This window comes from Pan troglodytes, chromosome 10, assembly GCF_028858775.2.
Source record: "Pan troglodytes isolate AG18354 chromosome 10, NHGRI_mPanTro3-v2.0_pri, whole genome shotgun sequence".
Taxonomy (NCBI): Eukaryota; Metazoa; Chordata; class Mammalia; order Primates; family Hominidae; genus Pan; species Pan troglodytes.
In genome coordinates this window covers 17,477,810-17,505,233 of record NC_072408.2, presented here as the reverse complement: position 1 = coordinate 17,505,233, position 27,424 = coordinate 17,477,810, and the positions used below count along the sequence as shown (strand labels likewise).

General features: G+C 35.2%; 2 protein-coding genes across 10 annotated transcripts in view; one reads left to right on the top strand and one right to left on the bottom strand.

Moving 5' to 3' along the window:
- Positions 1-738: 738 nt before the first annotated feature.
- LOC104001467 (putative uncharacterized protein encoded by LINC00269) overlaps positions 739-27,424 on the bottom strand; it is a 36,148-nt gene continuing 9,462 nt past the window's right edge. For 4 of the 9 annotated variants that reach the window (XR_008538433.2, XM_063786337.1, XM_054664065.2 and 1 more), the window contains 2 exons: positions 25,190-25,291; positions 19,266-19,611 (listed from right to left, as the gene is read on the bottom strand). Coding sequence is in view for 7 of the 9 variants with exons in the window: in XM_063786337.1 (XP_063642407.1) it covers positions 19,578-19,611; positions 25,190-25,291 (136 nt within the window). In the remaining 2 variants the exon portion in view is untranslated. Of the gene's footprint in view, positions 2,953-17,790; positions 19,612-25,189; positions 25,292-27,424 lie in introns of those variants that run through there. The other 5 variants (XM_016922968.4, XM_063786340.1, XM_054664067.2 and 2 more) reach the window with 4 other exon arrangements.
- KLRK1 (killer cell lectin like receptor K1) lies at positions 9,330-26,334 on the top strand. The gene is made up of 8 exons (NM_001009059.1): positions 9,330-9,393; positions 10,436-10,540; positions 12,307-12,414; positions 19,521-19,613; positions 19,835-19,870; positions 20,609-20,760; positions 21,078-21,181; positions 26,097-26,334. Exons 2-8 carry the CDS (start codon positions 10,501-10,503, stop codon positions 26,212-26,214), a joined length of 651 nt encoding a protein of 216 aa, NP_001009059.1. The 5' UTR covers positions 9,330-9,393; positions 10,436-10,500; the 3' UTR covers positions 26,215-26,334.

Here is a 27,424-nt window from a genome sequence, read left to right as displayed (position 1 = left end):
TTTAATTAATTGAACATACTTTTCTGTATAATTTAAGTAGATTTATAATAGTTACTTTAAAATATATTTTCTGATAAATCTACCATCTTGTCCCAGAAAAAGTCAGATTTTATTGACTGATCGTCTTTCCCTCCAAGTATGGAAGACATTTTCCAGTTTCTGCATGTTTTCTAATTTCTTATAATAGATTTTTTTATAATATAGTATCATACAAATAAATTTGGGGGGTTTATAAAGATTTTGGGGGGTAACTTACATAAAATTTTACTGCAGAATCTTTCTCCTTTAAAATGCATTTGCTGATGTTTTTGTTTCAAATTCTAATTTTTTATTTTTATTTTTTAGCCCCATTTCCTAGGGATTGCCCTTGTGAATTGCATAGCTTGGTTGTCAGCCAATATATTATTTTAAAAGGTTTATTCGAAAACCTTAAGTAAGTAGAGGCTCCACTCTGTGCTAGCGGTGTGTGTGTGTGTGTGTGTGTGTGTGTGTGTATGTGGTGAAGGAAGTGTTCATAAATTTGCAATCAGTTCTCAAGTCTCCTTGGGCTTTTACTTTTTTTTTTTTTTTTTTTTGAGACGGAGTCTCGCTCTGTCGCCCAGGCTGGAGTGCAGTGGCGCGATCTCGGCTCACTGCAAGCTCCGCCTCCCGGGTTCACGCCATTCTCCTGCCTCAGCCTCCCGAGTAGCTGGGACTACAGGCGCCCGCTACCACGCCCGGCTAATTTTTTGTATTTTTAGTAGAGACGGGGTTTCACCGTGTTAGCCAGGATGGTCTCGATCTCCTGACCTCGTGATCCGCCCGCCTCGGCCTCCCAAGGGCTTTTACTTTTTACTGGAATCACCCTGGTCTCCTCTACACATATGCGTATTTTTTTCAATAATCAAGAATAAAATCCTGTCATTTATGCAACATGGATGAACCTGCTGAGCATCATGTTAAGTGAGATAAGGCAGATACAGAAAGACAAATATCACATAATCTCACTCATGTAGAAATAAAGCAAAAAAGAGCTGATATTATAGAAGCAGAGCGATCACCAGAAAAACACCAGAACAGTGGTCAACAGAGACTGGAGGAGAGAAAAAGAGGGGGACATGGTGAGAGCTTGGTCAATGGTTACAAAGTTATATAGTTAGGCAGGAGGAATAAGTTATGTTCTATTGCATAGTAGGGTGATGATGGTTAACAGTAAGATATTGCATATTACAAAATAGCTGGAACAGAGGCTTTTGAATGTTCTCACCACAAAGAAATGATAAATACATGAGGTAGATGGATACACTAAGTACCCTGATTTGATTATTTAATGTAACATATATATGTATTGAACATCAAGTTGTACCCCATAAATATATACAATTACAATGTGTCAATTTAAAAAAAATTTAAAGAATATGTAGAGGGCTAATGTCATGAGGTCTATTGCATTCTCATGTTTAGGATTTTGTTATATTTATGGCTGGCACTGTTCTTGCCCCAGAGGAGACTACACCTCAGACTGAAAAAAACAAAAAACAACAAAAAATGGGGTTTTCTCATTCATTTCCTGCAAAATTCAGCACTTGAAGTTGAAAAGCAGTGGTCTGTTACACTATGCCCCAACCTCTGACTGCTCATCAAGTCTGTCCTTGTGGCAAAACACACTGTTGATTTTCCCCAAGCTGTAAAAACTGCAACTGTCACTCACTGTGCTGGGTGTGGTGGGTGGGCAGAAGGCACGGGAGCAGCACTAGGTAAACTTACTACAAATTTGCTGCACTCTTCCTTGAATCTCTAGCAGTTTTTCCAAGAATAAATAGTTCACAAATGATTATTAGCCTTTGATCAATTTCCAGAGCCTTGGAATTGCTTTGTTAATTTGTCCTCTTCATTCAGTCACAGCAATACATTTGCATGTGTTCAGTGCATAACACTCATTATCTTAGTGAATTGAAAGACTGAAAAGTAACAAGAATTAGCTTTGCTATTACAAAATTTAAATTAGTATAATAGTATTGATTTTGCATCTCATAAAATTTGTTTTCTTATACAAATTCTCAAACTCTGCCAGTAATTTTTTATGGATTGCAGTCTCCCGCAAAACCAGTAATCATTTGCAGGTGTGGCCAAATGGCCCAGCTTTCTATTGCAAACACTAATCTTCTTGAGAACGTCTATATTTTATACCTAGAAGGAATAACATTAGAAAGAAAAGAGCAATATGTGAACAATTGTATAAATATTTGTTTCCATAGACAAATTATATAGAAAATATTCAGATTTAGATACATAACTATTAAATAAGTCATCTATTCCTAAAAAAAATTGTTATATATTACCAGTATTAGCAATACATTTCCAATATCTTCAGAGCGGAACAAGAACTGTGCACATTTGAATTTTTACAAAGACAAACTTCCTTTGAATTTTGTTCGGAAATAAAAACATGCTTGTAAACACCAGCTTATAAACATGCTTATAAACACTTAAGTGTTATAGCTTCCACAAACTTAATATAACATTACTCCCACCATCTGTAAAGAACATACTTCTAGTTGCTTCAAAAGCCATACAATTAGGTTCTTCGAACTATTTTTAAATCTTTACATTATTTTAAAAATACATATCCAGGTACATACTCTTTCTTTCTTTGAGACAGAGGCTCGCTCTGTCACCCGTGCAGTGGCAGTCTCGGCTCACTGAGATCTCAGCCTTCCAGGCTCAAGCAATTCTTCGGCCTCCACCTCCGAAGTAGCTGGGACTACAGGCACTCACCACCATGCCTGGCTAATTTTTCGTAGAGATGGGGTTTCGCCATGTTGGCTACGCTGGTCTCAAACTCCTTACCGCAAGCAATCTGTCCACCTCGGCCTCCCAAACTGCTGAGATTACAGGCGTGAGGGATTGTAGGTGTGAGGGATTACAGGCATGAGCCACCGCGCCCTGCTATGTTACTTATTTCTTAAACACCTGCAATTCATTAAAATACACCATGTATAAATTATAAATCATATTATCAAGAACTGTTATTTCTAAGTGCTGAATAAAATGAATATTTCCACTCATATATTCAGATGAATTAATTTCTTCTAGTCTTTGAAGGTGTTTAAAATGACAATTCAACAATTGTGGGTGGCCCTAGGACAGGGCAGTTCTAAAACTAGCAAGTTGAAATTGGTGAGGATGGATCTCACGCTGTGACTGGCCAGGAGGAAGAGTTTTAATTCCAGAGTGCTGGAGCTAGATACTGGAAGGCATGTAACAGGGATCCGCACAGCTAACAAAAACTTGTTGGAGGGTAAATACCGCAGGATGTTATGCAAACATGCAGCTGGTAGCCACAGTCATAGGAGCAAAAGGAGAGAAAGTATCATAAAACCAGGAAGAAAAACCCTTTCTCCTCCAGACTACACACTGCCTTTTAGGGACAAAATTTATCATACAAGCTGGCAAGGGAGAAATTTTATGGGATCTGTTTTCATTATGGTAGAGCAGGATGGTGAAGGATAGATTTGAAACTAACAGGCAATAAATTGGTAATAAACACACAAGGTTACTATGCGGCAACCACAATGTTGCTATATAACAGCCATTTAGATATACCCCACTTCCTCAGAGAAGGAAACCAACATTACATTCTAAATCTGTTCTAGTGTAGCATTGTCAGTAATTAGTTCTGCTTTCTGGTAGAGATTGGTATATCCACTGAGAAATAGTTTTCTTTGTTAATATCACAGTTCCACGTAAAAACATCATTTGCTTCTATGGCATGTGGCCCTTAACCATTTGTGCCTGTTCTAGCCCCATTAATATCAAATTCGTTATCTTCTGAGTTGGTCACATTGTCTGCTCAAAGCATGGAAACCCTGCCTTGTTAACCTCTTCCTTAAAACCCCTCAAAGGCTTTTTACTGACTACATGGTACTATCAAACAACATAGCTTAGATTATAAATCTTTCTTCTCACTTGAAGGGGTGGCCTGCCCCTCCACACCTGTGGGTATTTCTAGTCGGGTGGGATGAGAGACTGAGAAAAGAAATAAGACAGAGACAAAGTATAGAGAAACAACAGTGGGCCCAGGGGACCGGCGCTCAGCATACCAAGGAGCTGCAGTGGGCACTGGTCTCTGAGTTCCCTCAGTTTTTATTGATTATTATCTTCATTATTTCAGCAAAAAGGAATGTAGTAGGAGGGCAGGGTGATAATAAGGAAAAAAACATGTGAGCAATAGAATCTACATCATAATTAAGTTCAAGGGAAGGTACTATGACTGGATGTGCACGTAAGCCAGATTTATGTTTCTCTCCACCCAAACATCTCAGTGGAGTAAAGAATAACAAGGCAGCATTGCTGCAAACGTGTCTCGCCTCCCACCATAGGGCGGTTTTTCCCCCATCTCAGAATTGAACAAATGTACAATCGGGTTTTATACCGACACATTCAGTTCCCGGGGCAGGCGGGAGACAGTGGCCTTCCTCCCTTTCTACACAGACACAGTAACAGTCTGATCTCTCTTTCTTTTCCCTACATCACTCACACCCTTTCTTGTGGTTCCAGGTTGCCCCAGGCTGTTTTCATCTCCAGCTCTTCATAACGCCACTTAATAAACCAACAATACTGGACTGCATATAGCATTTTTTATTCATTTTAATGTCTCTCTTCTATGTTTTAGAGATTTCTGTCTTTGGTATTTTGTATGTTTTAACAACATTACCTTGATTTCTAACGTTTTTTTTTTAATCTCCAGAAATCACCCAATCTGGGACACCTTCTCTAACACCATTTTCTCATATTTAATACTGGAGACCTATTAGAAAATTGTCCTTTATAATACTATCATTTAAAACACCCAGAGTTTGTGTCTACCATTGTGAATTACATACTAACTTAAAACCATATGCTTCTGTGTATGCCTTAAATAGAGTGTGGACAACTAGATGATAGGAACTGTGCTTTATACATTATTGAACTTTGTTTATTCATGGCCAAACAATATGCTTGCTCCATAATAGATAAAAGCTCAATAAATAAATATCGAATGATATTATGAAAATATCAGTAATTTCCTATTTACTTATTTTTGTTAAGCTTTGGTACTGTTACTTCTATGTCAAATTATGAAGACAACATTATTACAGTGCAGAAAAACGCCAGGGCCTCTTGGCTAAGACCTCAAGAGGAGCATTGTAAGATTTTAGTAGTGATTTTTATATTCGCCAAAATATAATGCAAGCGTTGTAGACTTTTAACCACTTGCATTTTTTATTCCTTTGCACACAAATGAAGCTACTGGGGATAAAGGAAGGAGAAATAAGTCAACTAAAATTTGAGCACCTGCTAATAGGTACATAAGAGGGAAAAAACGTGACTTGAGACACCTTGCTTCACTCAGATCTACAATTAATGAGCCATTTTCCTCTGGGAAAAAAATGCTGTCTTATCCCTAGATCTGTGTCTTTAGGCACTTGTGGTAAGTAACGTCACAAATTTAAGACATCTTCAAAATTCCAGACTTCTCTGATATTTGAAGCACTGAAGTAAACACAAAATCCATTTGAATCCAAGATGCAGAAGTCGTTAAAGGCATCGTTCCATTTACGAGTGTGGAGATTATCACTATAGCAGGAAATGGAAGGTTTAATGACAAACAAATAAGCAATCAGAGAAAAGTAACCCGGATGCTAATAAAAAATATGATGTCATCTGACCTGCAAATCATGCATGTGACTTACTTGAGAGCAATTTTTTAAAGTTACTGTTTATTTATGGCTATTTATGCACAATTATAAAGATAATACCAGAGTGGGAAAAACCACTTCTCTGTTCCATTATACTATATAGATTGCAATTAAACAATCAAAACAATGGTGTGTCCTAGCATGGATTAAGTTAATATAACACAAATATTTGCTAAAGATATTTCAATTGAATTGGTAAATTTTAGAATTATACAAAATTTCAACTGAGATGGGGCCAAAAAATCATTTAATCATTCCTGGCTTAGGAAGCTGTGCCAGAGAAAATTAATTAATTGCCAAGATGATGACCTGTTTTTCCCCAAAGTATAAATTCAAGATTTATGGAATCTCTGCCTTGAGTTCATATAATTACAATATACCAGTTGACATTATATGTCAGTATGTGTAGCCCAGTACATAATACCTAGCTGAATGGAAAATAGGTTCTGAAAATATATATATATACATATTTCTTAAAATATGTTTGCAGACTTTTTTACTTTTACATTAGTCATCATTTCACTTCTGCTTCAATATGCCCATGCGTGTCCAGACGAGACTGGATGCATCATGGTGGTGTGGCCATAGATGCCCCAGCATATCCAAAGACTCAGCTCTATTTCTTCCACTCCTTTTTATTTTCTTTATTGTCCATGTGAATTTTAAAAATTTGTCCTTTTTGACATGTCTTTTGTCAATTCAAACGCATTTACCAAAAGGTCAAGATTACAAAATTTTTGCTTGGCAATAACTGCACATCTTAAGCTTTCATATTTGGCCAAGTGTCCAGTAAACACCTCTGACCACATCCAGTTTTAGTGTCACAGCTTGAAGCCAGCAACCTGCCAAGCACTCTGTTTCTAACCACAAATTTGCTGCGTGTTAAGTCTTTCCTGTGTACCAGAAGAGAAGGGTTTTCTGAGGCCGCAGTGCGAGTTAGCTTACAGACCAAAAAGGCCAGTTGATTGTTGGCTCTTCTCAACTAATGAAAGTAATTAAATAGTTTATTGTGGTGATGGATGTTCTCAAATGACTTGAGCCCAGGCTGTTTGCAAAATATTGTAATTTTTCTTCTAACAATAGTTTTTTAAAGTTATATAGATATGTCTATATGAAGTTTGTTCAGGTACTTTTATAGTCAAATTATTCTTTCTGCATAAGTTAATTTGCATTGGTTTTATTTCACTTATTAGAAAGTATTTTATCTGAAAACTATGCTATGTCCTTTTGCAATTCACATAGAATAAACCAGTACAAATGCCCAGCAAATCCCCAATAAGTTTACTATCATGACTACAGCAAAGTGAGTGTATGTTCAACATTGAGAAAGAAATTGGAGTTTTAACATACTATTTCTTTATCTAAGTAATTGTTTTAACTCAATTTACAGGACTCATTTTAGAATTTTCTTCTTTAAGAATCCTTTCCACACTCTGTCAGTTGGTTTAGGGACCTTTATATATGACAATAAAACTCTCCCTGGTGCTTAGCTTTATCATGGTATTTATTTCAAAAATCTTCCTTTAGGTATGTGTGGGGACTTCCCAGTTGGCTGTAAGTTGCCATTTGAACTAAACGAAATAGGTAGGATATTCAAATGTTCTTTTTATCCTATTCCTATCCCCCTTTTCTCAATTCTGTATTTAAGAGACAATCTCTATTCAATCGAAAACTACATATATAAAAATAACTCTTCAGGAAATTGTGATTCAGGTTTTCCCCATAAAAAGCCTGCATTTACTCATTTATTCATTTCCTTTCAAAAACCAAATATTTGTTAAAATGTAGTTGTTAGAAAATATCAGCCTATATTTCCTCTATATAGATCTATTTTTACTATATAAAATAGCTAATAGAAAATGTTGATTAGCTGAAAAGAATCTTGGTATGTCAGAAAATAACATATTTTCTTCAACTTGTTTTATATTCACCTATCTTGTTTAATTTTGAATTTGTTTTATACTTATTCATTTTATATCACCTAAACTAAAAAGTAATTTCCAGCTAGGTGTGGTGGCTCACGTCTGTAATCTCAGCACATTGGGAGGCCGAGGCAGGAGGATCACCTGAGGTCAGGAGTTCGAGACCAGCCTGACTAACATGGTGAAACCTCGTCTCTACTAGAAATACAAAAATTAGCCAGGTGTGGTGGCACATGCCTGTAATCCCAGTTATTCTGGAGGCTGAGACAGGAGAATTGCTTGAACCCAGGTGGCGGAGGTTGCAGTGAGCCGAGATCGCCCCATTGCACTCCAGCCTGGACAACAAGAGTGAAACTCCATCTCTTAAAAAAAAAAAAAAAAAAGTAATTAATTTCCATGTGGGCAAAAACTTTCTTTTGGATTGTTTACTTTGACATTCTCAAGATCTAGAAAAGTGCATAGCAAATAGCATTCGCAAAAGAAAAAAAATATTGAATAAATTTATTGTCCAACTTTAACACATCACCACATGAAAGCTCTTTTCCTTCCTTATATTTCAGAGTTTTAAGATTAATAGCTTTGGTTTTTGTTAAAATTTTATAGTGTGTTCATCTTATATTACTTTATATGATGTCTTTTGTATTTTAAATTAATAAACATAAAATATATATTTTTATATATATTTTATATAATAAATATATAATAAACTATATAATAAAGATATAATATATTTATTATATAATAATATAAATATAAATAAATATAAATAAAATATATAATAAATATTATATATTATAAAATATATAATAAAATATATAATATATTTTATAAAAATATATTATAAAAAAATATAATAAACAAATATATATTTAGCTTATCTTGTTCATTGGTATCAATTCATATATTTACTTATTTTTATGTATACTGGGGTATATATTTAAGTTTCTAATTCTTCTGCATATGATGTAGATATGACAGAGATGCAATTTCATGTTTTTTATATTAAAATTTAAAAATTCCCAGGACCAATTTTTTGTAACTTAAAGGCCAGTGTGATAGTAACCCAGGACAAATTATTGAATAAGAGCTAATTTCCCACTTTATCTGCAATGTTACCTTATATTTTTTAATCTATGCACATGACTTTTTCTTGTCTGTATTTTTACCCTTCTCAATTTGTCTATCTATGCCCCACATGCCACTTTGCCTTTATTAATACGGTTTTAACATGGGTCTTACTATCTAGTAAAACAAGGCTCCCACATTTTCTTCATCTTCAATTGTGACTTTCCTAGTCTTGACTTTTGTAATTTAATGTACATGTAGAATTCTGCTTTGTAAGTTCTACAACAAAACCTGAGGTATTAACTGGAATTGAATTGAATCTCTAAAATATTTAGGATTAAATGGCATCATTTAAATTCATCATTTTCAAATCCTAAAATGTTATTTAAAATAATGGCAAAACTACAATTACTTTTGCACCAACCTAACATTTATCCAACAATGGGTGGTCTTAACTCTTTTACCAAATTAACAATATTTTTGTAGTGATAAGGCGGAAGTACTGTGGTTTATGTTTTTCCACAGGAAGATGAGATTATAATATTTGTCACATCTTTCTCAAAGATAGAAATTCACTGAGTATCTCCACTTTCAATTCTAGATCAGGAACTGAGGACATATCTAAATTTTCTAGTTTTATAGAAGGCTTTTATCCACAAGAATCAAGATCTTCCCTCTCTGAGCAGGTGTGTGTATGTGTGTATGTGTGTGTGTTTATTATTCAAGATATGAGAAATTATATTTCAACCTCAAAAAAATAAAAATATTTACACTATAAGGTAATTCTAATTGTTTCTTAGATGCTTGAATAGAACTCCTGAGGATACGGAATGCTTATCATTTCTGATGTATATTCTATCACTGTATCTGATGATAGGTAATTAGGATATACTTATTGAAGAATCAGAAGTTGTAATATTACTATAAGAAGAAGCCTTGCCTCTAAGCAAAACTAGAAAAATGAATCTTTACATTTAGGATGAGAGGAATTGAGATTCAATTTAAATTCTCAAATTTTTGAGTTTTCTGATGTTGTAGGTTACATGCAAGGTGAAACAAGTTATATCTGTGCTTTCCAACTATCATAATCAAATATGAAATAGCTTTTATTTTTGAAATCTAAGCACTATGCTTATTTATTAAATGGTTTTTTCTGGAAGCTCTGCTATGCATTGCTAAGATGTTACTATATAAACATGTGAGATTAGTTTTGTTAATGATGATGGTGATGATAATTTGTTGATGATGATGATATGGGCACGTTGGATTAAAATGCACTAGAAAAGGACATTCAACAAAAGTGCATATAACTTACCTGAGTTTAGCTTGCAGAAAGAAAACTAAATTATTGCCAGATAAAATAAACAACTAGAAACACTTGATCTTAGCTAAAAGGCCAAGAAGCAATAAATGACTATAAACAGAAAACTGTGTGTGTTGTTATCTAATATCAGTAACGTACAATATTGGTATTAAATATCTCAATGTAGGTGAATTAACATATCCATTATATTGCTATGACATTTTGAAGTAACTGGTGATTATTTTACAATCAAGAGAAATGTATAAAATTAATTTTGCCTGGCTTTATGTGAATTGTCATTTCTATTCTTTTCTTAAAGGGATGCACAGGGGAAAAGTTTCTGCATTTTACTTTTCTATTCAAAATATTTCATCTCACCACGGGAAAGAGAACAAAAAACAAATGCCCAGTTTTATTTTATTCAGGAATCCTTTGTGCATTGAAGACTTTAGATTCCTCTCTGCGGTAGACGTGCACTTATAAGTATTTGATGGGGTGGATTCGTGGTCGGAGGTCTCGACACAGCTGGGGTATGTTTTTACCACATAAGTGTGTAGTTTTGTTTTTATACAATTTTAAGATACCAAGAATTTCATACAAGCATATAAGGCATAGGCAAGCAATTTACTCTGATTCTTTTCATGTTCTATTTATGTTGATTTCATGTTATGTTCATATTGTATTTTAAATCAAGTCTTTCAAAACTTAAAAACTTTTTTCCCTTTATTTTATTAACTATATTATGGTAAAGTCACTCACAACTTGGGACAGCTTGAAATAGTGAAATAGATGTGGAGTCAGACTTGAATTTTACTCAAACTTTTACCGCTCTCTAGATTTGAAGGGTCAATTTGCAACCTCTGTGTAGTTTAGTTTAGTTTCTTTTTCTGTCAAATACAGGCATGAAACATTCCATATTTATCTTAGATTTGTGTAATATTCAAATCAACTGACATGTATTTTAAAGCACTTTTTATCCTAAAGGTGTTTATAAATTTATAACTTATTCACAGTTGGTAACATTATATTAAATAAGCTTTATGATTTTGGCCATCTCTAGCATTCAATTTCTTCATCCATAAAGTGATACCTACTCTCTTTACTCCATATGTAAAATAACTGAGTTAGGTATTACATGCGCAAACAATGTCTAATTTTACCTATAAAATATAATTCATATTATCATTTAATTTATAAAAAGCTTTTGTACAACAAACCCCCATGACATGAATTTACATATGTAACAAACCTTCGCATGCACCCCTGAACCAAAAATAAAAGTTTAAAAAAGGCTTTTAAGTAAATATTAATCATCAGTAAATAATTAATATTTCAAGAGAGCAAAATGATTCTTTAGGTATTTTGTTCAGAGGCAAGATTATCTGTCTTTGTTCGAAATCATTAGACCCCACTATTTTAGCCTATGTATGTCCTTCATTATAAAGAAAATTAGACGGCTGGGCACAGTGGCTCATGCCTATAATCCCAGAAATTTGGGAGGCTGAGGTGGGTAGATCACCTGTGGTCAGGAGTTCGAGACCAGCCTGGCCAATATGGTGAAACCCCGTCTGTACTAAAAATACAAAAATTAGCCAGGTATGGTGGCACAAGCCTGTAATCCCAGCTACTCAAGAGGCTGAGGCAGGAGAATCGCTTGAACCCAGGAGGCGGCGGTTGCAGTGAGCCAAGATCACGCCATTGCACTCCATCTCAAAAAAAAAAAAAAAAAGAAAAGAAAAGAAAATTAGACACACTGCTATTTACTAAAAGCTTACTAAATGATTGATGTTATTGATGCTAAGTTCATTATATTTTTATTTTATTTTTAAAATACCCATACTGGATTGTGATAGTATCCTTTTCTTTTTTATTTCTTTCGTCTTTTGCAAATTAGGAAAACTGGGATGCAAAAGCTAGGTTATTTGTGAAGTTATCAAGTTTGTATATTGGATCTGTGATTTAAATACATGTCTTTCTCCCTACATCTGCCTTTTCACTACACCAAGTCCCTTTCTGGTAATGTTAGGTTTCATTATACGTTACGAATTAACTAATTTTAATAGTATATAGGATTTTGCTAAGGGTACTTTGCATGGCATAAATATAGTTTTATTTATATAGTAAAGTGTAAACATAATAATGTAGTAATATAAAACAAAAGTAAGTTCATGTTGTACTTTAAAAAGGATAGTCAGGGGAAGTACATAGATGGAAATGGCAAGCTGAATTTTTAAAATTTATGCCCCAAATGGCAGAAAGGCCATGACTCATATAAGCCTGAATTCTTTTTCTCTAGAGATGAGTGAATTTCATAATTATAACTTGGATCTGAAAAAGAGTGATTTTTCAACACGATGGCAAAAGCAAAGATGTCCAGTAGTCAAAAGCAAATGTAGAGAAAATGGTAAGTCCTATGTTCCATTTGTCTACTCTCAGTATATTGAAATGAATCTTGGAAACTATGTGATTAAATGAATGGCAATCATTCAGTTGACTTTATCTTCATGAGGAAAGCAGGAATAACATGAACTCTCATATAATATTAAAATATATAATAAAATTATGGTATTAAAAGCTATTGAGTTTAGAATATTGTCACGCCCTAAAAAATGATGAGTTTATTATCATGATAATATAATCGAGGCAGGAGTTTCTAAGAGATCACTGAAAAGAAAACTAAATAGAAATGAAAAAGAGAAGAGAAAAGATATTTTAAAAACCCTCCAGAGATATGTTCCTAAACATTATAGAAGTGGTAGCTTGATTATTATTTATAGAATTGTTTCTGAGTTCAGTGAAGAAGGTATATTCTCCAATGACTTTTTTCAAAGCAGAATATTATTGGTAATAGACCTTTATATAGTTTGTATGAAAAGGAAAACAACAGATGACCCTCACTTATCAATTTTTATTAAAAACTAAGAAACAAATTATTAACAAATAGCATCTCTTTACAAGAATTAATTTAAGGAATGCAAAGTGCTATATGTAAAAATCCCTTTTTGGACTAAAATATTCAATTGTTACCAAAATTTAAAACACACATGCCCTTTCACTCAACAGTTATCATTGTGGGAATTTATCCCAGAGAGAGACTCAAAAATATGCACAGATGGGTATGAAATGTATCATTATTTCTCATAGCAAGACCTAAGAAACAATTTAAATATCCACTGGAAAAAAAAATTGAAAGTCCGTCAAAAATTAGATCTGTCCAGAGTTGTCAGTGAAATACAATGCAGCTATTTATAAATTTGGTATCCTTATACGCCATGAGGACTAATCACCAGGATGTTGTCTTAGGTAAAAAAAAAAAAAAAAAAAAAAAAATTCATAGGATATTTTGTGTATTATAGTTTCTTTAAAATGTATTTTTAATATGTAGTTAAGGTGAACGGTAATTTTTGTTTATTTTTAGTTGGCATGTAATAATTATACATATTTATGGGATACAGTGATATTTCCATTCAACTATACAATGTCTAATAACCAAATCAAGGTAATTAGCACATCCATCACCTCAAACATTTATCACTTCTTTGTGTTGGGAACATTCAAAACCTTCTCTTCTAGCTATCTGAAAATATACAATAAATTACTCTTAACTGTACTCTCCCTACAGTGCTATAGAACACTAGAAAAATCCCACATGTAGCTGTAATTTTGTATTAATTAACCAACCTCTCCCAATCTTCTCCTCCCCACTATTCTTTCTAGCCTTAAATAACCACAATTCTACTCTCTACTTCTGTGAGCTAAAAGTTTGTATCTGCTACATGAGTGAGAACATGTGGTATTTATCTTTCCATGCCTGATTTACTCTACGTAACATTATGTACTTCTGACTCATCCATGTTGGTGCAAATAATAGGATTTCATTCTTTTCATTCTTTTTTTATGACTGAATGGTATTCCTCTGTGTGTGTGTGTGTGTGTGTGTGTGTGTGTGTGTGTGTGTGTGTCTGTGTGTGCTTAACCATTTATCTGTTAATGGACACAGGTTAATTCCATATCTTGGCTATTGTGAATAATGCTGCAATAAACGTGGGGGTGCAGACGTTACTTCAATATACTGATTTCCTTTCCATTGGAGAAAGACCAAGATTGCTGAATCATATGGTAGTTATATTTTTAGTTTTTTAAGGGACCTCCATACTGTTTCCATAATGGCTATACTAATTTACATTCCCACCAAAATTGTATAAACATTAGCCTTTCCCTGCATCCTCACTGTCATTTGTTATTTTTTGTCTTTTTAAATAAAAGCTATTCTAACTAGGGTGAGATGATATTCATTGTGGTTTTGATTTTCATCTTCTTGATGATGAATGATGTTGAATTTCAAAAAATATATCCGTGGCTATTTGTATATCTTCTCAGAAATATCTATTCAGATCCTTTGCTCATTTTCAAATCAGTTTTTGTTGTTGCTGTTGAGTTGTTTGAATTCCTTGTATATTCTGGATATTGGTCTCTTGTTAGAGGAATAGTTTGCGAGTATTTTCTCTTATTCTACAAGTTGTCTCTTCACTCTGTCAATTGTTTCCTATGCAGTAGAGAAGTGTGTTAGTTTGATACAATCTCATTTGTTTCTTTTTGCTTTTGTTGCCTGTACTTTTGAATTCTTACCCATAAAATCTTTGCCTAGACTAATGTCCTGTGGTGTTTCTCTTATCTCTTCTAGTAGTGTTATAGATTCAGTTCTTATATTTAAGTCATTAATCCATTTTGAGTTGATTTTTGTATATGGTGTGAGATGAGGGTCTAATTTCATTCCTCTATGTGGATATCCAGTTTTTTCAGCTTCATTTATTGAAGAGGCTCTCCTTTCCCAGTGTATGTTATTGGTGACTTTCTGGAAAAATCAGTTGGCTATAATACATGGATTTATTCCTGGGTTGTCTATTCTGTTTTATTGGTCTAGGTGTCTATTTTTATATCAATGCCATACTGTTTTGGTTATTGTAGTTTTGTCACATATATTGAAGTCAGGTAATGTGATGCCACCAGTTTTCTTCATTTTTGTTCAAGATTGCTTTGGCTATTCAGTCTTTTGTGGTACCATATAAATTTTAAGATATTTTTCTATTTCTGTAGAGAATGTTACTGGTATCGTGTTAGGAATTGCACTGAATCTGTAGATTGCTTTGAGTCATATGATTACTTTAACAATATTCTGTCTATGAACATGAGATGTCTTTCCATTTTTTTGCATCCTCTTTGGTTTCATTCATCAGTATTTTATAGTTTTCATTGTAGAGGTCTTTCACTTGTGTGATTAAATTTATTCCAGGGTATTTTATTATTTGTAGGTATTACAAATGGAATTGACTTCTTGATTTCTTTTTCATCCAGATTGTTATTGGTGTAGAGAAACACTACTGATTTTTGTATGCAGATTTTTGATCCTGAAACTTTACTGAATTTGTTTATTTGTTCAAAGGCATGTTGTTTAATTTTCATGTATCTGTGCAGTTTCCAAAGTTCCTCGTTATCAATTTCTAGTTTTATTCCATTGTTGTCAGAAAATTTACTTGATATAATATTGACTTTTGGAAATGTTTTGAGACTTATCACCTAGCATATGGTTTGTCCTGATGAATGTTCCATGTGCTGATAAGAAGAATGTGTATTTTGCAGCAGTTGGATGAAATGTTCTGTACATTTAGTTAGGTTCATTAGGTCTATATTATAGTTTTACTCTGATGTTTCTTTTATGATTTTCTGCCTGAATGATCTGTCCATTGCTTAAAATGTGTTGTTGAACTCCCCTGCCTTATTGTATTCATCTATTTCTCCCTTCAGATCTATTAATATTTACTTAATATATCTGAGTGCTGTAGTATTGGGTGCATATGTATACTTATAAATACTATATTATATTGCTGAAGTGACCCATTTGTCATTATATAATGGTCTTCTTTGACTCTTTTTTACTCTTTTTGACTTAAAGTCTATTTTATCTAAGTATAGCTGTGCCTGCTCTTTACTGGTTTTCATTTTCATGGAATATCTGTTTTCATCCCTATACAGTCAGTCTATGTGTGTTTTTACGAGCAAAGTGGGTTTCTTGTAGGCAATATATTGTTTGGTTTTTTTTGTTTTTAATCCATTCAGTCACTCTATGTCTTTTACTTGGAGAATTTAGCCCCCTTGCATTTAATATTATTATTGGTATGTAAGAACTTACTATTGACATTTTGTTCCTTGTTTTCTAGTGGTTTTGTAAGTCTTCCTTTCTTCCTGTCTTCCTTTGTGATTAAGTTGCTTTCTCTGGCAGTGTATTTTAATTCCTTGATGTTCATTTTAGTGTATCTATTATAGGTTTTTGTTTTGTGGTTACTGTGAGACTTACAAGGACATCTTATAGCTTATAGCAATTATTTTATACTGATGACAGCTTAACTTTGATCACAAAGCAAAGAAAAACAAAACAAAAAAAGAAAAAACTAAACAACTCTACACTTTAACTCCATCTCCTCTCACATGTTGACTTACGTTTGTATGGATTTACATCATTTTATATTGACTATCTCTTAACAAATTGTAATTATTACTATTTTGATAGAGTTGTCTTTTGGTCTTCATAAGATCTGAGTGGTTGAGGCACCACAATTACAGTATTAGAATATTCTGAATTTGTCTGTGTACTTACTTTTATCAGTGAGTTTTATACATTCAAATGTTTTCTTATTGCACATTTGTGTTCTTTTTTTTCTGACTGAAAAAACTCTCTTTAGCATATCATGTAAGACAGGTCTGGTGGTAATAAATTCACTCAACTTCTGTTTGCCTGAGAAATACTTTTTCTCTCCATCATGTCGATAGTTTTGCTGGGTACGGTATCTCAGTTGGCATTTTGTTTTCCTTGGGTCTTTGAATATGTCACCCCACTTCCTCTTGGCCTATAAAGTTTCTGCTAAGAAGTCTGCTAACAGATGTGTTGAAGCTTCTTTATATTTATTTTGCTTTTTAAATTTTGCTTCCTTTAAAATTCTCACTTTGTCTCGAGCTTTGAACATTTAAATTTTATATGTCTTGTGGTAATCTCATTTGGGTTGAATCTGCTTGCTAATCTTTGACCTTCCTGTATTTGGTTATTCATATCTTTCTCTGGGTTTGGAAAGTTTTCTGTTTGTCCACAGCCTCCCAGACCAGTGCTGTGCCAGGGCTTGCCCAAGGGCCATGGTTGCTATGGCCTGCAACCACTGAAATTTTCTTGGGACCAAGGCCACTTTAGTCAGCTGGTGATAAAGTGGGCTGAGACTAAGGTTCTTCCTGCCTAAGCAGTGGATTCACCTCTGGCCCACGGTGGGTCAAAATGCACCCCATATGAGCACTGGTTTGGAATCAAGGGCCATGGGGTCTCTGTCTTTTGCTGTGTTCCAATGTGGTGGGGCCAGGTCTAAGTTCCGACAAAAAGTCCCACACTCTTATTTCCATTTCCCAAGCAGGCAGCTTTTCTCTAAGCACTGCACTATCTGGGTTTGGAAGAGAGGCGTTTAGGCAAGGCAAGACCATCTTTTCTTACCTCTTTAATGTGTTTTTTCTCGTTATCATGCTAAAATCAGGGTACTGTGATAGTGCGCCTAATTTCTTGAATTCTTTTGAAGGTATTTTCTTGCATGGATAGTTATTTAATTTGATGTTTCTGTGAGAAGATAATCACTAAAGGGTTCTTCACAGCCAGCTTGCTCTTCTGCCATTTTCTTAATTGTTTTCTGATATACCTGTTGTTTTGCCTACCCATTGATTTTTTTCTCCTCTATCATTATTTATCTTTGTGGTTTGGTGGTTCTCTGTAGCAATAATGTTTGATTCCTTTCTCTTTCTTATTTGTGTATCTGCTCTACCAACCAGTTTTATACTTTTGTGTATTTTTATGATGATAGATATTGTCCTTTTGCTTCCAGATATAGGACTCCCTTAAGCATCTCTTGTGGGGCTAGTCTAGTGGTGATGAATTCCCTCAGTTTTTGCTTGTCTGGAAGAGTATTTCTCCTTTATTTCTAAAGGATAGTTTCACTTAATACAGTATTCTTGTTTGGGAGGAGGTATTTTTTTTTTTTGGGCATTTTGAATATATCATCCCATGCTCTTCTGGCCTGCTGCTGGAGAAAGTGGGATTGCTGGCAGTGGTGGCACTGGGCCCCAAGCGAGTGGCTCTGGGAATCTGGTGGAGCACATGCATGACTCTCTCTATGCTGAGGACAGACTCTGTGCTTGGCTGCATCTCCTGTTCCCTGGGCATAGGGCTCTGTATGGGCTTGATGCAAGGGTCATGACTACACCTTTGGTTGGGATCACCTGGTGTTGCTATGCTACAGTCCTCTAGGTGGATTTGGTGGAATGTCAGCAGGGCCCCAGGGATGTGAAGATGCATAAGCTATTGGGCCCAAACATGCGAAGATAAAGGAACCATTAGGCCCCAGGGCAGAGTGTACTTTGGTGGTGGCTACACTCTCAAAATGGTGCAGTGCTGCTGCAGCCTGTGTTCCAGAGAAGAGGAGGGACCCCAGTGTGAATTCCCACTCTGGAATAATGCAGTTATGTGGATGTCAGTCAACTCCCTATACCGGACTCAGGGATCGTGAGGAATGTGGAGCTCTCCTATACCTAGGATAGCAGGTATTTATAATGGGAATGTGGACTGCTGGGGAGCTCCTGTTTACCTTTTCTCCTCAATGGAGAGTCCCTCTTGGCTCCAAGCTGATCCGTGTCACCTGCTTCTCTTCCCTTTCTATGCTATGGCCCTGAGCATCTGTGCCTCAGAGAGACTTGGTCACTTTCTTGCTGAATTCCAGCCTTCTCCCTTCAACACTCTATTCAGTGTGTGGTTATCTACTTGTTGTTTTGGTCCTTTGTGGAAGTGAGTGCTGGGTGCCTGTAGTTAGCCATCTTGATGATGCTTCCTCCTTATTATTGTATCTGCATAAAAATAATAAATCACGGCCGGGTGCGGTGGCTCACGCCTGTAATCCCAGCACTTTGGGAGGCCGAGGCGGGCGGATCACGAGGTCAGGAGATCGAGACTGTCCTGGTTAACACAGTGAAACCCTATCTCTACTAAAAATACAAAAAATTAGCCGGGAGTGGTGGCGGGCGCCTGTAGTCCCAGCTACTTGGGAGGCTGAGGCAGGAGAATGGCGTGAACCTGGGAGGTGGAGCTTGCAGTGAGCCGAGATCGCCACTGCACTCCAGCCTGGGCGACAGAGCAAGACTCCGTCTCAAAACAACAACAACAACAACAACAACAAAAATCATAAGCATAATTTACTCTAGGGTTGACTGGGGAACTTGTAGAGAAGTACAGAAGGAAATATTACATTGTCGTACTCCAGTTTTTGATCATTTGCGAGGTATTTATGTTCTGTTCTGGGAAAAATAATTAAGGCAGAAAAAGGATCAATACCACCTTCTCATTAAAAAAACTCTAATATTTATATTAAATACAAAGATACCCAAACCCTTTATGCTTCTTTTCTGATCTGTCTCTTTTTTCTTTGACAGCATCTCCATTTTTTTTCTGCTGCTTCATTGCTGTAGCCATGGGAATCCGTTTCATTATTATGGTAACGATATGGAGTGCTGTATTCCTAAACTGTAAGTGATAACAGAGAAGTAGATTGCAACATTGTCAATTTAACAGTGCTAATGTATTACTTTTGTTAGTATTCAGAAACACAGACACATAAACTAGAAATATTAAAGGTATCTTTGTTACATTTTTGCTATTAGTCCAGAAATTTGTAAACTCTATTTGCTTATACTATAAGTTACTAACAATACAAACTTTTAATACTTACTTATGGTTATTTTAATAGCATTATTCAACCAAGAAGTTCAAATTCCCTTGACCGGTAAGTGAATTTTTAAAATATTTATTTTAGAGCATATATTATATGTATCTACCTACATTATTGTGTAGGCATGTATTCAATGATTAAAAAAAGGAAAAAGTAATTAATTCTAGTCTGTAATACATTATGGCTTCTGTTTTCCTTTTAACAATGAGGGAATACTTGTAAAAAGTAGAGGCTACTTAGGTTTGACATCATCTTTCTCTCTCTTTTTTTTTTTTTTTTTTTTGAGATGGAGTCTCACTCTGTCACCCAGGCTGGAGTGCAGTGGGGTGATCTCAGCACAGTGCAACCTTCGCCTCCCGGTTTCAAGCAATTCTCATGCCTCAGCCTCCCAAGTACCTGGGACTGCAACCTCTACCTCCTGGGTTCAAGCACTTCTCCTGCCTCAGCTTCCAAGTAGCTGGGACTGCAGGCGTGAGCCACCACACCCGGCTAATTTTTGTATTTTTAGTAGAGGCAGGGTTTCACCATGTTGGCCAGGCTGGTATCAAACTTCTAACCTCAAGTGAGTCACCTGCCTTGGCCTCCCAAAGTGCTAGGTTTACAGGCATGAGACAACACACCCAGCCTGGCTTCTCTCTATGAACATGTAGAGATATGCCTTTGGTTATGACTGTAATAATTTAATAAACTGAAATTTTAGAGTTGGAGTGAGAAAGACATTTAATTTGTCTAGACAAAATCTGCTATAATGGTTCAGATGTGAAGAATTAATAATATATTCTCCTTTTCCAGAAAGTTACTGTGGCCCATGTCCTAAAAACTGGATATGTTATAAAAATAACTGCTACCAATTTTTTAATGAGAGTAAAAACTGGTATGAGAGCCAGGCTTCTTGTATGTCTCAAAATGCCAGCCTTCTGAAAGTATACAGCAAAGAGGACCAGGTTGAGTATTTATTTTAATTTCCCATCCTGTATTTAATCCTAGCATCTGAGACAACTCACTGGAATATGAACCTAGAACATATAAGGGACACTGTGACTTGGTTATTCTAATACCAACCCTAAATCTTTCTTCATTGAAAATAACAAAGCACAGAAATTGTAGGTATCATGTATGTGTGCTCAGATGAGATTATGCCAGTTAGTGGACAGAATGCATTTTTTTACAAGTGTGAGAACAGATAAAATGGTTATGGTCTTGCATTTACTAAAATTATGAACACTGATTTTACTTATAGTTTATTTGTGGTTTCAAACAGGATTTACTTAAACTGGTGAAGTCATATCACTGGATGGGACTAGTACACATTCCAACAAATGGATCTTGGCAGTGGGAAGATGGCTCCATTCTCTCACCCAACCTGTAAGTCTCTGACCCAATGGGTCTCTTGTTTTTAATTTTTTTCCTAAGCTTTCCCTGTAATAATTCTAATCACTCATCTCACATAATCCCAGGACATTTGCACATTCTAATAGATTTAGTAAAAAGTGCTTAGGCCCTAAATTTGGGAGAAAGTTGTATTAGTTGTAGAGCAGCCAACACCAATACTAGTAAGTAATACAAATTGTTTACTATATGGTAAGTACTATGGAAGGCAGGTCTAATATTATGTTCATTTTACAGATAAAAAGACTGAAGCAGAGAGGTTAAGTATCACATACATTTCTTTCTGAATTTATTACCAGACATGTTGAAATGTAATTAACATATAATAAATTGTACTTATATAAAGTATACAATTTGATAAGTCTCGAAAAATATATGAGCGCATGAAAACATAAAGAACATCAAGATAATTAACATATAAATTACCTGGAAAACATTCTCTAAGCATGCCCCTTTGTGATTTCTCCTCTGTGTCCCTACATCCTTACCTCTTTCTCTTTCCAGTCAATCAGTTTTCTGTCACTTTAGATTAGTTTGCAATTCATAGAATTTAATATAAATAAAGTCCTACAATGTCTTATTTTCACTTAGAAAAGTTATCTTGAGATTCAGCCATCTCATTGCATGAGTAAAGAGTTAATTTCCTTTTATCTCTTCATTTATTGATGTATATTTAGGTAATTCCCAGTTATTGATCAGTACAGATAATGCTACTTGCTAATAATATTTGTGTACAAGTATTTGTATCATATTAACAAAATCTTTCTTTTCCTTAACATAAACACCTAGAAACAAAATGGCTGAATCATATAAGTATATACTTAACTTTTTTTAAAGTGCCACACTGTTATCCAAAGTGGTGATGATATTTTACAAATTTTACTTTCTACCTAGCAGTATGTAAGAGAAAATCTGACAGAGAAGTTGCTTCACATCCTAGTCAACACTTGTTTTGATCAGCCTCTTAAATTTTATACTGGCTGGGCGCAGTGGTTTATGCCTATAATCCCAGCACTTTGGGAGGCCGAGGCGGGCAGATCACCTGAGGTCATGAGTTCAAGACCAACCTGGCCAACGCAGTGAAACCCTGTCTCTACTAAAAATACAAAAATTAGCTGGACGGGGTGGCAGGTGCCTGTAATCCCAGCTACTCGGGAGGCTGAGGCAGGGGAACAGCTTGAACCCGGGAGACGGAGGTTGCAGTGAGCCGAGATTGCGCCACTGTACTCCAGCCTGAGTGACAGAGCAAGACCCTGTCTCATAAATAAATAAATAAATAAATAAATTTCAGACACACTAAATGATGTGTTTTGGTATATGAATGTAGTTTTAACTTGCAGTTTACTAATGCAATGATGTTAAGTAGCATTTTTTTGTGTGTGCTTATTTGCCATTTAGGTAAAAATTTTCTTCTCACTGATTTCTGCTTTGATCTTTATTATTTACTGTCTTCTTATAGTAGGTTAAATTTGCTTTTTTAGTTTCTTATATTGAAAGCTGATATGTTGATTTGAAACCTTTTTTTCTAATAAATAAAAGTTATACTATTAAAAAGTTAAAGTTATACTATTAATATGTGAGATGATTTGGCAACATCCCCTCATATTTTGAGATACTATTTTTTGTTTCCATTCAGTAAAAAATAGTTTCTAAATTGTCTTTTGCATTCTTTGATTCATTGATTATTTACATGTGTCATTTAGTTTTCAACATTTGTGAATTTTTCAGACATTTTTATTATTGATTTCTAATTTAATTTCATTTTCATTAGAGAATATTTTGTATAATTTAAAACTTAAATTTATTGACATCAGTGTTATGGACTAGACTATAGTGTGTTTTTAAAAATGTTTTAGGTGTATTTGATCAGAAATGTTTATTCTGCTGTTTTCTATGTATTCTATGTGATAACCTTTGAAATACAAAGTTTTGTAATATGGCTGGTAGAAACAGGCAAAATACTAGACCCTATGTTAGCACTAAGTATTGTTTACTCTAAATCTTTTCAGACAGTTCTTTCTCCATCCTGGAGTAGTTTTTTACACACATGCATTAGTAAGTACTCTGCTGAATATTCAAAGGTGACCTTCTGCATATCTTTACATTTCTTTATTTCTTCAAATCTCTTATCTCCATTTCTGTGTCCTGTGAACTACAGCTTGGTCTTTCTGGATTCTCAAGTGTCCCATGTCTGTCGTTTTTATAGCCTGCTCTTTTACCCACTTGATTGCACAGAGCAATTCAGCACACCCAGACTAAGTGACAACATCTTAATGTTCACTGATCTTATGAATATAGTTGTAATTCTCCAGATTAATGCTAGAGTATTCAAGAAAGGTCATTTCTACCATTTGAAAGATCTGACCTGTCACTACACTGTTCAGTAATTTCTTCATTCAGCTACAACGATCAGGAATGAAACCTAAGCATTTTGTCACTACTGCTTTTCCTTTTTTCAGTCTCATAATATCACAAATATTGCAGAAGTCCTCTAGATTGTAAATATTATAATTCTTTATTTCAAGGGGACTTTAGATATTTGAATTTCCAATTCTTCAATGTAATAAAAAGTCACAACCATATCAATGTTAAAATTAGGTTAATTAGGTGCTTCCTGTCTGTCAGACACAGATTTAAGCACTTAAATGTATCCTTTCATTAAATATACTTAACAATCCTGTATACAGGTGTTATTTTAACCTAATTATAATGGTATAGAACAGAATCTTAACAAGTTAAATAACTCACTTAAGTTACAAAATGAATAATTGTTGCAATGAGGACTCAAATATATATATTTCTGGCTCTGGAGCCAGACTTACTATTAAATGACTTAAAAAGTGCTCTTTTCGCTGATTTTTAAATTTACTTTGCTACTTTAATGATTAATTGGCAATGATCAATGCACAACCTTTTACTCTCATGTGTTATTTTCAATTTTCCCCTTGTGTTTATTGTAGCAAGAACTCCCTACCTTCCTTCCTTATTATCTATTTGTAATTTGGAAGCCCCAGTATACCTTAGAATTGATCCAGGATGGCCTCATTTATGTATGGCTTGAGAGTTTTTTAACAGAAAAAACATTGATTCTCTAAAAAATAAGAGTTTATATCATAGTTTCTCAATATTTTCCTATCTACAAGGACAAAATTTTTTTTCAGAAGCAAAACAACCAGCGTACTAACTTTCTGTTTATGCATGTAGTAAATATTGGTTGATTACTGCACAATTTCCAGGAATTATGCAGAGATAACTACAGAGATGAGTAGAATAAAACTCATTTTAGAGCTTCAAACTCTAGTCAGAGATGTAGTTACAAACAAATAATCCAGTGTAGTTAGGTACTCTGGCAGAAGTGTAATGAAAGTAGTATGAAAAAACAGAGAAAGAAATTGAAGGAACACATGGACAAAGTGATATTTAAAAGAATGAGGCCGGGTGCAGTGGCTCATGCCTGTGATCCCAGCACTTTGGGAGGACCTGAGGTCAGGAGTTCAAGGCCAGCTTGGCCAACATGGTGAAAGCTCATCTTTACTAAAAATACAAAAATTAGCCAGATGTGGTGGCAAGTGCCTGTAACCCCAGCTACTCCTGAGGCTGAGGGGCAGGAGAATTGCTTGAACCCAGGAGGTGGAGGTTGCAGTGAGCCGAGATTGCGCCACTGCACTCCAGCCTGGGTGACAAGAGCAAAACACTGTCAAAAAAAAAAAAAAAAAAAAAAAAGAGAGAGAAGAAAGAAAGAAAAAAAGAACGAGACTCTAATGTAGACTGAACCTAGTAAGAGCAGTTATTAAAAAATCTAGGCTGGGGCCGGGTGCAGTGGCTCACACCTGTAATCCCAGCACTTTGGGAGGCCGAGGTGGGTGTATTGCTTTAGGTCAGGAGTTTATAACCAGCCTGGCAACATAGTGAAACACCATCTCTACTAAAAATACAAAAATTAGCCGGATGTGGTGGCACATGCCTGTAATCCCAGCTACTTACGAAACTGACACAGGAGAATCACTTGAACTTGGGAGGCAGAGTTTGCAGTGAGCCGAGATTGAACCAGTGCACTCCAGCCTTGGCAGCGGAGCAAGATTCTGTCTAAAAACAAACAAACAACAAAACAAAAACTCTAAGAATAGTTTTCTCCCTACAGTGGCCGATTGTTCAGTTACAGAACAGAGGTCATTACATTGTTTTTTTAAATAGGGATAGCATCAGACCATAATCTTTTTATTTTTTTGTCAATTTTACATTGAAGTGACATCCTCACTCTTTCTTGAGCTTTCTATTTCCCATCTCTTATGAAAGAAAACAAAGTATCATTATTAATCATATAACTCCAAAAGATTAAAGATGCCAGAGTAAAACACATATATAGATATAGAAATCTCCACATGGAATGCCTAAACATATGCACACACACATACACACACACACACTTATACACACTTGTGAATGTGTGTATGTATGTATTAGATTTGAAATTTTATTTTCATTTCCTTACCAAGTAAAATTGCATATATCTGAAGAAAATGTTTTATTTTTCCACAAAACACAGTATCAAATTCTAAATTGAACACTGAATTTATTTCTCACTTAAATATTTGTTTTAAAATAAACATTCTAAAGTTTTCATTTAACTTGGGTATACATATGAAGAGATTTTAGACTTCAGAATTGGCTAGTTTCTGATGTATGATAAAAAGAGTGGCGCATTATTTATAATTTTTATTTTTATTATCTGAGTTGGCTATATTTTGTTTATGAATTAGGACCAGGCATGGTCCATAATCTCCTAAAATGGTATTAAGTTCCTGTATTTGAAGTTCAATAGGTATGATTCATTTTTATTTTCCTGCGTTAATAAAATCATGTATGTAATTTGTAATTGTCTCTCCTCTAGACTAACAATAATTGAAATGCAGAAGGGAGACTGTGCACTCTATGCCTCGAGCTTTAAAGGCTATATAGAAAACTGTTCAACTCCAAATACATACATCTGCATGCAAAGGACTGTGTAAAGATGATCAACCATCTCAATAAAAGCCAGGAACAGAGAAGAGATTACACCAGCGGTAACACTGCCAACTGAGACTAAAGGAAACAAACAAAAACAGGACAAAATGACCAAAGACTGTCAGATTTCTTAGACTCCACAGGACCAAACCATAGAACAATTTCACTGCAAACATGCATGATTCTCCAAGACAAAAGAAGAGAGATCCTAAAGGCAATTCAGATATCCCCAAGGCGCCTCTCCCACCACAAGCCCAGAGTGGATGGGCTTGGGGAGGGGTGCTGTTTTAATTTCTAAAGGTAGGACCAACACCCAGGGGATCAGTGAAGGAAGAGAAGGCCAGCAGATCACTGAGAGTGCAACCCCAACCTCCACAGGAAATTGCCTCATGGGCAGGGCCACAGCAGAGAGACACAGCATGGGCAGTGCCTTCCCTGCCTGTGGGGGTCATGCTGCCACTTTTAATGGGTCCACCACCCAACAGGGTCAGGGAGGTGGTGCTGCCCCAGTGGGCCATGATTATCTTAAAGGCATTATTCTCCAGCCTTAAGATCTTAAGACGTTTCCTTTGCTATGATTTGTACTTGCTTGAGTCCCATGACTGTTTCTCTTCCTCTCTTTCTTCCTTTTGGAATAGTAATATCCATCCTATGTTTGTCCCACTATTGTATTTTGGAAGCACATAACTTGTTTGGTTTCACAGGTTCACAGTTAAGAAGGAATTTTGCCTCTGAATAAATAGAATCTTGAGTCTCATGCATATCTTGTTTGATGATATTTAGATAAGACTTTGGACTTTAGACTTTACAATTGATTCCGTAAAAAGCTAAGACTTGGGGTTATTAGAATGGAATTGTTTGAAATGCTTGTTCCCTGGTGTCATAAAAAATAGGACTTGAACATTAATTTATTTAGTAAGGCCATTTTTTACTTCCTGCAGAAAGGGTACACTCACTAGCAGTTCTGCCATGAGAGTACACCGAACAAAGGAGACAGGGTCATTTATAACCTGACACGTCCACACTACTGCTGCGTCCGGTTTCCACTGGCTGGAACGGGACCTCACATTCTGTATTTGTCCCGATTGGCTAGCAACTTAGAACTTTTTAAAAGAGGCAAAGGTAGAGGAGAACAAAGGAAGGAGGAAGTAACTTGTGGAATGCTGAGAAAGGTAAAAACACTTTTAAATAAGGAAGAGGAACAGGCTATGACCT

Bases quoted from the DNA above. Each gene is read 5' to 3' on its own strand.
- KLRK1 (NM_001009059.1), top strand. From the start codon at position 10,501: ATGGGGTGGATTCGTGGTCGGAGGTCTCGACACAGCTGGG. The intron at 19,614-19,834 runs GTAAGTGATAAC...TTATTTTAATAG, and splicing joins GAGTGCTGTATTCCTAAACT to CATTATTCAACCAAGAAGTT. The intron at 20,761-21,077 runs GTTGAGTATTTA...GGTTTCAAACAG, and splicing joins TATACAGCAAAGAGGACCAG to GATTTACTTAAACTGGTGAA.